This window comes from Mauremys reevesii, linkage group 5 (genome assembly GCF_016161935.1).
Source record: "Mauremys reevesii isolate NIE-2019 linkage group 5, ASM1616193v1, whole genome shotgun sequence".
In the NCBI taxonomy this organism is placed as follows: Eukaryota; Metazoa; Chordata; order Testudines; family Geoemydidae; genus Mauremys; species Mauremys reevesii.
Window position 1 is genome coordinate 137,615,285 of NC_052627.1, and position 10,189 is coordinate 137,625,473.

General features: G+C 54.1%; 1 protein-coding gene across 1 annotated transcript in view; it reads right to left on the reverse strand.

Annotated features, from left to right (window-relative positions):
• The window catches only part of LOC120406479 (C-type lectin domain family 4 member K-like), a 150,434-nt gene extending 141,073 nt beyond the window's left edge, over positions 1-9,361 (reverse strand). The window contains exon 1 of the mRNA XM_039541368.1: positions 9,208-9,361. Coding sequence (XP_039397302.1) covers positions 9,208-9,268 — 61 coding nt within the window. The 5' untranslated portion in view covers positions 9,269-9,361. The remainder of the gene's footprint in view (positions 1-9,207) is intronic.
• Positions 9,362-10,189: the final 828 nt, after the last annotated feature.

The window sequence follows — 10,189 nt, forward strand, 5'->3', positions numbered from 1 at the left end:
TTCCTAGACACCACGGTGCAAATAAGTGGTGGTCACATTAACACCACCCTATACCGAAAACCTACAGACCGCTATGCCTACCTTCATGCCTCCAGCTTCCATCCCGGGCACACCACAAGATCCATTGTCTACAGCCAAGCACTGAGGTACAACCGTATCTGCTCTAACCCCGCAGACAGAGACCAACACTTAGAAAATCTCCACCAAGCATTCTCAAGACTACAATACCCACATGAGGAAATAAGGAAACAGATCAACAGAGCCAGATGTGTACCCAGAAGCCTCCTACTGCAAGACAAGCCCAAGAAAGAAACCAACAGGACTCCACTGGCCATCACATACAGTCCCCAGCTCAAACCCCTCCACCGCATCATCAGGGATCTACAACCCATCCTGGACAATGATCCCACACTTTCACAGGCCTTGGGTGGCAGGCCAGTCCTCGCCCACAGACAACCTGCCAACCTGAAGCATATTCTCACCAGCAACTGCACACCGCACCATAGTAACTCTAGCTCAGGAACCAACCCATGCAACAAACCTCGATGCCAACTCTGCCCACATATCTACACCAGCAACACCATCACAGGACCTAACCAGATCAGCCACACCATCACCGGTTCATTCACCTGCACGTCCACCAATGTAATATATGCCATCATATGCCAGCAATGCCCCTCTGCTATGTACATCGGCCAAACTGGACAGTCTCTAAGGAAAAGGATAAACGGACACAAATCAGACATTAGGAATGGCAATATACAAAAACCTGTAGGAGAACACTTCAACCTCCCTGGCCACACAATAGCAGATTTTAAGGTGGCCATCCTCCAGCAAAAAAACTTTAGGACCAGACTCCAGAGAGAAACTGCTGAGCTCCAATTCATTTGCAAATTTAACACCATCAGTTTAGGACTAAACAAAGACTGTGAATGGCTTGCCAATTACAGAACCAGTTTCTCCTCCCTTGGTTTTCACACCTCAGCTGCTGGAACAGGGCCCCATCCTCCCTGATTGATCTAACCTCGTTATCTCTAGCCTGCTTCTTGCTTGCTTATATATACACACCTGCCCCTGGAAATTTCCACTGCTTGCATCCGAAGAAGTGGGTATTCACCCACGAAAGCTCATGCTGCAAAACATCTGTTAGTCTATAAGGTGCCACAGGATTCTTTGCTGCTTCCCTGATACTATATAATTGAAGTTTTTCCAGAGGTCTCTATCCATATCCAGATAGGATCCTGGGGGTCTGTAGCAACACCAAGCACTATGTCAGGGGAGCCTCTGGTAGCTTTCTTCCCCAAAGTGATTTTGACCCAAGCAGTCTCTCATTTATCCATTGCAGCACTTCTAATTTCTTTACAGTCAGTCTATCTCCTCATCAATATACAATGCTACTGCACCACCTTCACCTTCATTTCTGTCTGTCCTGAGCAGCACATACTCTCCATTGTCTGTACTCCAGTCCTGGCTACTATTCCACCATGTTTCTGTTATTCCTGTAACATCTGGTTTCACTTCCCGCACCAGTAGATCTAGTTTCTCCATTTTCTCCCCCAGGCTTCTTGCATTGGTGCATAGACACCTTAGTTGTTTCCGCTCGGCTTCGCCAGGGCTCCTCACGTGGTTAGGCACAGTCATGCTACTGCCAGTATCACCTACTACTTGGTTGTTAGCGTCATTGGTTTGGGAACTGTCTTTCCTCTTGATGTCCATTCTCCTTCCCTCTGCTGTTCCTTTCTCCTTTGCTGTGTCTGCTCTTACTTGATTTTCTCCTGCTCAATATTAGAATCAGAAGTGGAGATTACATGTGCATCTCTCAACTGTCTCCCCTGAATTCCAACTTTAAAGCTCTTTTAACTAGTTGTGCCACCCTCCATCCCAGAATCTATTTCCCGCCCTACTCAGGGGGAGTCCGTCCCATGAGAACAGTCCTTTGTCCGTGAACGCCTCCCAGTGATCGAACAGCCCAGAGACCTCCTTAGAGCTCTACTGCCTGAGCCGTGCATTGATCATCATCATCTTGTCTCACCTCCCTTCTCCTCCTCTAGGGACAGGTAGAATCCCATTGAAGATCACCTGAGCCTCCATTTCCTTAAGTGTCTTCCCCAGCCTGGCATCATCTCCCTTGATCCATTCCAGCAAGAATCTAGCACTATCATTTGTTCCCACGTGAAGGACAATCAGTGGATTCCTTCCTGCTCCCATTAGGATCTTCTTCAGCCTCAGGTTCACATCCCATAACTTAGCTCCCGGCAGACAGCTCACCCTTCTGTTCCCTGGATCAGCTCTAGTGCCAGGCCTGTCCATTCTTCTTAGTAAGGAGTCACCAGTCACGTAGACCTGCCTCTTCCTGGTGTTGGTGCCATTCTCCAGCCTTCCTCCTGTTCCTTCTGAATGCAAGTCCCCTTGTCTTTTGTTCTCCCTTGTGATCTACTGCAAGTCATCCTCTGTTCTCCTGGGGCTCCGAACTCTGGGTATTTACAGTGACTCTTCCCCTCTTCTTGTAGGACTAGCTGCTCTTCTCTTCTCCCTGGTCCTCCCACCTTCTGCTACTCCCTGCTGCAACCTTCTTCACTTTCCAACTCAGCAAACCTGTTCCTGAGCTCCACTTCTCCTTCACTAGCTGGTCTTTTCCTCTGCCCGGTTCTCATCATCACGTTTCCACTGGCCACTTTACTCACCCAGCAGTCTCCCCTCCGCGTTCTCCAGTCCAGCTTGGATCTGCCAGTCCTGAGTTTTCCTTCAGCCCCTCTCACCTTTCCTCCATCATCTGCTCGAATCCCCTTCAAAACTCAACCAGAGTTTCCACCTGCATCTCCAAACCTCGGCTCTTCTCTTCCATCAGCTCTCTCAGGCGGCGCTTCATACAAACAAGCTCTTTTCAGGTACCTGCTCCAGGATCATCCCGCAGCTTCCACATCTGGTCATCTTCACTGTCTCTTCCATTGCTTGGGTCACTACCACTGCTGCCTCTGTGTCTGTCACACCCTTCAGGCCGAAGCGCCTGTCAAGGAGAAAGAAAACCCCACACCACACAAAAACAGAACGACGACGCCCCTCCCCCAAACTCTCCTTACAATCCCGCACGCTAACTCCCCTGTTGCCATTTGTTTGCTGGCTTCTTTCCCACGGCTTGGCTGCCTTTATAGGCCCCCTAACCAGGGAAGCCCCTCGCCCGATCTGATGTGATCACAGGCTCTGCATCTCTCAGCGCACGGCCCATACCAGCCTCTGCAAACTGAACACCGCAAACCAGCAAACTCTCCAGAACCCACTCGCCAGAGGCGACGCATAGGGGGTGTGTGCAGGGTGAAGCACCACCCCGATTTCAGCTTGGCGGCCAGGGGTGCGGGGGAGGAAGAGGGGCTGTGTCCTTCTCCCGCTGACGCTGACTCCTGTCACGCTCGGCCCCATCCCTGGCAGCCGGGCCTGGGCAGGGAGTGGAGGGGGCAGGACCAGCCACTTCTCATGTCGGCCGCTCAGGGTCTCTGCTCTGTGCAGCGCAGCGGCTGCCTGAGAGAGCCTGGTGGGGAGGTGGGGGGGCTGCCCCATCAAGGCCAGGCTACCAGGGACAGGTGTCGAGCAAGCTGGAGTCCCCGACCCCCCGGCACGTTTCTGGCTCACTCGGCCCCTGTCCCCAGCAGCAGGGCCCTGGTTGGGGCGACCCTGCCCTGCGCCCCCAGCCAGGCTCTCAGGCAGCTGCTGCCCTGCACAGAGCAGTGACCTGTAGCGGCCTGCTTCAGTCGCATGAGACGCGGCTCCCTCCTGCTCCTCGCCCGGGCCTGGCTGCCAGGGAGACTGGCCGAATGTGCTGGGGGGAGGCGCTGCAGGAGAAGGACAGAGCCCCCCGCAGGTAACTCTGGTGGGGCAGGGAGTGCATGGTGGCCCTGGGCTGGGAGTGGGGGTTGCTGGGCAGAGGGGTCTAACCTGTTCTTAAAAACCTCCCGTGATGGGGGTTCCACAGCCTCCCCCAGTGACCTGTGTCAGTGCTGGACCATCGTTAGACTTAGAAAGTTTGTGCCAGTATCAAACCAGCAGGGCAAGATCTTACAGCTTCATTCGAACTCCCTGGAGCAGGAGATTTATTTGGAGGGACAGACTGGAAACGCGGTCGATATTCTGCTGAAATGTGGGGGTGCCCCTCCCCTCCAGTCGAGCCAGCTGGCCTGTATGGAAATTGGCAAATGTTGGGCTTGGATCTGCAGTTGAACTTACATAGAAGTGTCACAGCAAGGAGGGACGTGGCCAGGGCCAGACCCAGGAGGAGAAGGACAGCAGTGACGATGCCTCCTGCCGTGTGCCGCCAAGGGACCGATGTCTTGGAAGGGTTTCCTTGAAGGAGAAGAAGAAACGTATCCATGGAAAGTTACAGCTCAAATGCCACTGACCGAGGAAACTACATCCCCCAAATCTAATACCTGCTCAGCCTCCTATTCCCTCATTGTGGTTAACAGCAACAGCGGAATGAGGCCAAATAAGGTCAGAACCGACCTGAACCTGAATGTGAAAAGCGACCCTCCCTAAATCAGGAGTGACTCTAGTGCCAGGCAGACGTCCTGTGAGAGAGATCTGGGAGCAGGATTTCCCCCCTGCCTAAGCATTTCTTGAGAGGGAAGTTTAGGGCTTGTGAAGTCCAGGCCCAAAGGAGTGAGAAAAGGAACCTGAAACAACTTATGAAATATGAATACAACGAGGCAGTGAAATGAGGGGAAATGATTCTTTGCAGGAGAAAAGTGGGGCTGACAGCAGCAGTGTGCTCAGAAGGGCCTTTCTACAGCATCCCTGTCTGATAACCCATCCCCAGGATGCTGGGCTCCTCCCTGCAAGGCAGCCAAGGGGCAAATCACAGGGCAAAGCGAGAAGACTGTGTCTCCCCTGCACATTAAAGGGAGAAGACTAGAGCTGCATTCGAGCCAGGATCTATGTGTAGACAGAAGTAAGTGTGCTCAGTGTGCTCTGGATTTGGTCTCCCCAAGGTGAACGGCAGCTGCTTGGAGATGCAAGACTGTCAGATTCTCCTCTCCCTGAAAGTCTCAGCCTGCCGCACCCTCCCTGTCTGATCTGGGCCTCAGCCATTAGCTCGCACCACTCCCCCATGGGGTGTGGTTCCTGGAACCAGCAGACAACACTCAGATGCCCAGATAATCCCCTTACATTGCAGAAGTAGATTCTCTCACGCTAACCAAAGGGTGAAGCTGCCTCTCACTAATGTACTGAGTTTACAGTTCTCAGCCTTTCCTGAAACAGCTTCTGGGAGGAGCTTCTCTGTCACTGAGCGCAGACTACATTTTTCATTATGTTTTCATAGAATCACAGAATATCAGGGTTGGAAGGGACCTCAGGAGGTATCTAGTCCAACCCCCTGCTCAAAGAAGGGCCAATCCCCAACTAAATCATCCCAGCCAGGGCTTTGTCAAGCCTGACCTTAAAAACCTCTAAGGAAGGAGATTCCATCACCCCCCTACGTAACCCATTCCAGTGCTTCACCACCCTCCTAGTGAAATAGTTTTTCCTAATATCGAACCTAAACCTCCCACACTGCAACTTGAGACCATTGCTCCTTGTTCTGTCATCTGCCACCACTGAGAACAGTCTAGGTCCATCTGTGATGAAGTGGAACTGCAAAAAACGGCTGCCCCAAAAGCAGAACTATGCGGCCTCAAAAAAAAAATGCCCAGCCCTGGTGCAGGCCCTTGGAAAGCTGCAGCTGTATCATTTTGGGCAGCGCTTTACTGTGTATACTGACCACTCTCCTCCGACGTGGCGGCGTCAAATGCAAGGGGCTGAGGCCAAGCTGCTGGGAACAGACACACCTGTTCAGAGGGTGGCCAAGGTCAAGCTGGGGGCTCTTAACCAAGAGAGCCCGAATTCCAGCCCTCCAAACTGGAGCTCTGGGAAAAGACCCAATCCCAGTTTAAACCCCAGGGCTATTGGGGTGGCACAAGGGCACGGGCTACATGAACCTTCCCACATGCAGCCTGCAAGCGCCATCAAGCACAACAGACCCACGGGAGGAGGTGAAACTGGACTGTCCTGGTGTAACTCACCCCAAGGAATGGGAGAGATGCTGGGGCACCCGTGGAAACGTTGCTGGGTTCAAACTTCCCCAGGTCACTGGCTGAAGTGACCTCGCCCAGTTCGGTCTTGAAGAGGGGAGAGATGTGACAAAATGGGGCTGTTCTTAATGTTTCCTCTGAATAATGTGTGGGTGCCTCAGTTTCTAACCAGACACTCTGTCACCTAGCAACTAAACCTCTGTTTTACTGGCTGGCTAAGAGTCACGTCTAACTGAAAAGTGGGGGTGTGTGCAGGACCCTCTGGCTTCCCCAGAACCCTGCTGTCACCGAGTGTGGGGGAGACTAGGCCCAGCACCCCTCTTCCTGCGATTCACCATGACTCTCAGCCAGCCAGTAAAGCAGAAGGTTTATTTGGACGACAGGAACAGAGTCCAAAACACGTCTTGCCGGTACAGACAACAGGACCCCCTGTAGTCAGGTCCATCTGTGGGCCCCAGGGAGGCCACAGCCCCGTTGGGAAGCCCAAGCCCCGTCAGGCGCCCCTCTCCATTTCCCAGCCAGCTCCAAACTGAAACTCCCCCCAGCCTCTCACTCAGCCTCCCCCCGGCTCCTCCCTCAGCCTTTGTGTCCTTTGTCCAGTGTCCAGGGCAGAGGTGTCACCTGGCCTCCAATCCCCCTCCTGGGGTCTCAGGTTACATCCTCAAGTGTCCTCCCTTCCCCAGTGCAGCCAGTCCCAGCACAACTCCCCTGCAACCTTCCCAGGTCAATACTCCCCACTCAGCCTTCACAGAACCCAGCAAGAACATTCCCACTTCCTCACACCTGCCTGGGCAGACTCGCGTGGGAAGCGCACAAGGGGTCATATGCTACATGCTCCCAGAAGAGACCCAGGAGGTGAAGCCGTGTGAGCTTCTTGCCCTGAAGACAGTCTGCTCCATGGGAGAGGAGGCTCCCCAGAGTCCTGACTGGCTTTGTGGGGAGCAGTTCCAGAGCATCGCCCGGGGACGCCGTAACACCGTCATCTTTGGAACCCCCTTTCAGGGAGTTGAAAGCAGCTATCAAATCCCCCCCTCACTCTTCTCTTCTGCAGACTAAACAATCCCAGTTCCCTCAGCCTCTCCTCATAAGTCATGTGCTCCAGCCCCCTAATCATTTTTGTTGTCCTCCGCTGGACTCTTTCCAATTTTTCCACATCCTTCTTGTAGTGTGGGGCCCAAAACTGGACACAGTGCTCCAGATGAGGCCTCACCAATGCCGAATAGAAGGGAATGATCACATCCCTCGATCTGCTGGCAATGCCCCTACTTATACAGCCCAAAATGCTGTTAGCCTTCTTGGCAACAAGTGCACACTGTTGACTCATATCCAGCTTTTCCTTTGTTGCAGCAGAGAGCCTAGCTGAGCTCGGTGCGTAGCTGCAGCTGCCTACTGAACCTCACATCCTCACCCGCACCCTCCACTTCCGTCAGCCCCATCTCTCTGCCTGTCAACTGACCCTTCCTGGGCATCTTTCATGTGTTCAAATCCAGAACAGCTGCCACACGGCATCTGGATTGCACTGAAACCAAAGGGGATAAACAACCCCCGGAGCAGGCCCTTGTTCACCTGACACCTGCACAACCAAACATAAGAATGTAAGAACGGCCAGACTGGGTCAGACCAAAGGTCCATCTACCCCAGAATCCTGTCTGCCGACAGTGACCAGTGCCAGGTGCCCCAGAGGGAATGAACAGAACAGGGAATCCATCCCCAGTTGCCCATTCCCAGCTTCTGGCAAAGACACTAGGGACACCATCCCTGCCCATCCTGGCTAATAGCCAATGATGGGCCTATCCTCCATGAACTTATCTAGAAACTCTGTTATGGTCCTGGCCTCACAATATCCCCTGACAAGGAGTCCCACAGGTTAACTGTGAATTTTGTGAAGAAATACTTCCTTTTGTTTGTTTTGTTTGTTTGTTTGTTTTAAACCTTCACTTGGTGACCCCTAGTTCTTGTGTTATGAGAAGGAGTAAATAGCACTTCCTTATTTACTTTCTCCACCCCAGTCATGATTTTATATATCTCAGTCATATCTCACCTTAGTCGTCTCTTTTCCAAGCTGAAAAGTCCCAGTTTTATTAATCTCTCCTCATATGGCAGCCATTCCATACCCCTAATCCCTTTTCTGAACCTTTTCCAATTTCAATATATCTTTTTTGAGATGGGGCACCCACATCTGCAGGCAGTATTCAAGACGTGGGTGCACCGTGGATTTATATAGAGGCAATAGGATATTTTCTGTCCCTTTCTTAATGATTCCGAACATTCTGTTCGCTTTTTTGAAGCCGCTGCACATTGAGTGGATGTTTTCAGAGAACTGTCCACAGTGACTCCAAGAACCCTCTCTTGAGTGGAAACAGCTAATTCAGACCCCATCGTGTTATAAGTACAGTTGGGATTATGTTTTCCAATGTGTGTTACTTTGCATTTATCAACATTGAATTTCATTTGCCATTTTATTGCCCAGTCACCCAGCCAAAGCGCTGAGAGGGGCCCCTTGTGCTGGGAGCTTTAGGAAAACAGCCTGGTCCTTATCTCAGCACTTTCAGCTCCATTTCCTCCTTGTCCTTGGAGGAACAGGCTCCCTTCCCTCCCCATCCCCGAGCCCTGGGGAAAACCCTTGTCTGCTAACACAGCTACATCTCCCTGCCCCTGCTCACGGTTAGACGCGTGTGCTCGGGCAGGGAAGGGGCAGAGGGTAAGGAAAGGAGGTGTCACTGTGAAATGGGGGGATGAGAGGGAGCTGGTCCCCAGAGATGGGTGCTGTGAGGATTCGACTCTGGTGATCTCCTCCTGGGAGAGGCTGATGGTGGCAGTGAGCTGGGGAGGGGGAGCCTGGCTGGCTTTTATGGCCAGCCCATGGCACTGCGCTGCCCGGCAGGAGGCTGGGATGCTGGGCAGGGACTCCCATCTCTCCCCCTGTGCCCTTCTCCCGTTGGGGACTGGCAGGGGAGAGAACGCACTGGGAAGCACTGACCGAGCACCCTCGCCCACTGCCCGTGGTGCTGTCTGGCCAGCACAAGGCTGAGCTCTGGGGACGTGGTCAGTGGAGCAAGCGATCGCTGCCCAGGACGCTCTGCAGAGACCACAAAGCCAAGGAGAGGCCAGCGGGAGTCCAGGGTCCGGTGCAGCCTCTTGTGCTTACCTTTGGGCTGGGGAGCAGCTTCCGTCATCGGCATGTTCTCATAGATACCCTCATCCGCCATTGTCCTGCCTTCGCGCTGAGCCGAGCCCCTGATCACTGGCCTGTGGGTCCTTTCAGCAGCCTGCTGGGTTAGAGCCTCCCTCTGACAGCAGCCCTGGCCCAGAAATAGAAATGGGAAGTGATGCCTGGTGGTTGGATGAGGGAAGGAGGGGTAGTGGGAGGTCTGGAGATAATAGATGGTTGCACCGGGGGAGGGAGGTGGAGGGGGGAGGGCATGGAGGGGAGAGATGGGTGCATGAGGGAAGGAAGGGGCAGGGGGAGGGGAGTGGAGGGGAGAGACGGGTGGATGAGGGAAGGAGGGGGAGGGGAGGGCATGGAGGGCAGAGACGGGTGGATGGGGGAAGGAGGTGAGAGGGAAGCGGATGACAGTGCTCTGTCGGCAGTGGCTGGCAATAGGTGCTGGATCTAGGGGGGCTGCCGCACCCCCTGGGTGGAAGCGGTTTCCATCACATGCAGAGTTACAGTTCGGTTCAGTGGCTCTCAGCACTCCACTGTTCACGTTGTTCCAGCCCCCTGGGCCCAGCCTTTCATGGCCCCCTCTTGCGGGTGGGGCTCTGGCAAGAGCGTAAAGGCATCATCCCCGTGCGCGGCGCGTGCGATTGGCTGTCGGAGGTCGTGCAGCAGAGGGGCTGGGCCTGGGGAAGCCTGGGCCCTCTCCCCTCCTGGGATACCCCCAGCTCCACCCAGCCATGGCATCCTGCTCTGTGTCCTGGGCCCGCTTGTGTTGCGGGGCCTCCAGTGTCATCCCGCTGAAGCACGGTGAGGGGCAGGCTGGGGGCAGTGTGGGGGCCAGGCCTGTGTCCTGCTCCTTGCCTCCGGACCATGTCCCCTCCCCCCCCACCGTGGCGCCCTGGGCAGTTACCCACATCGCCCGCCCCGAAGGCCGGCCCTATCCTGGGGCATCCACGACTGTCCAAATCTG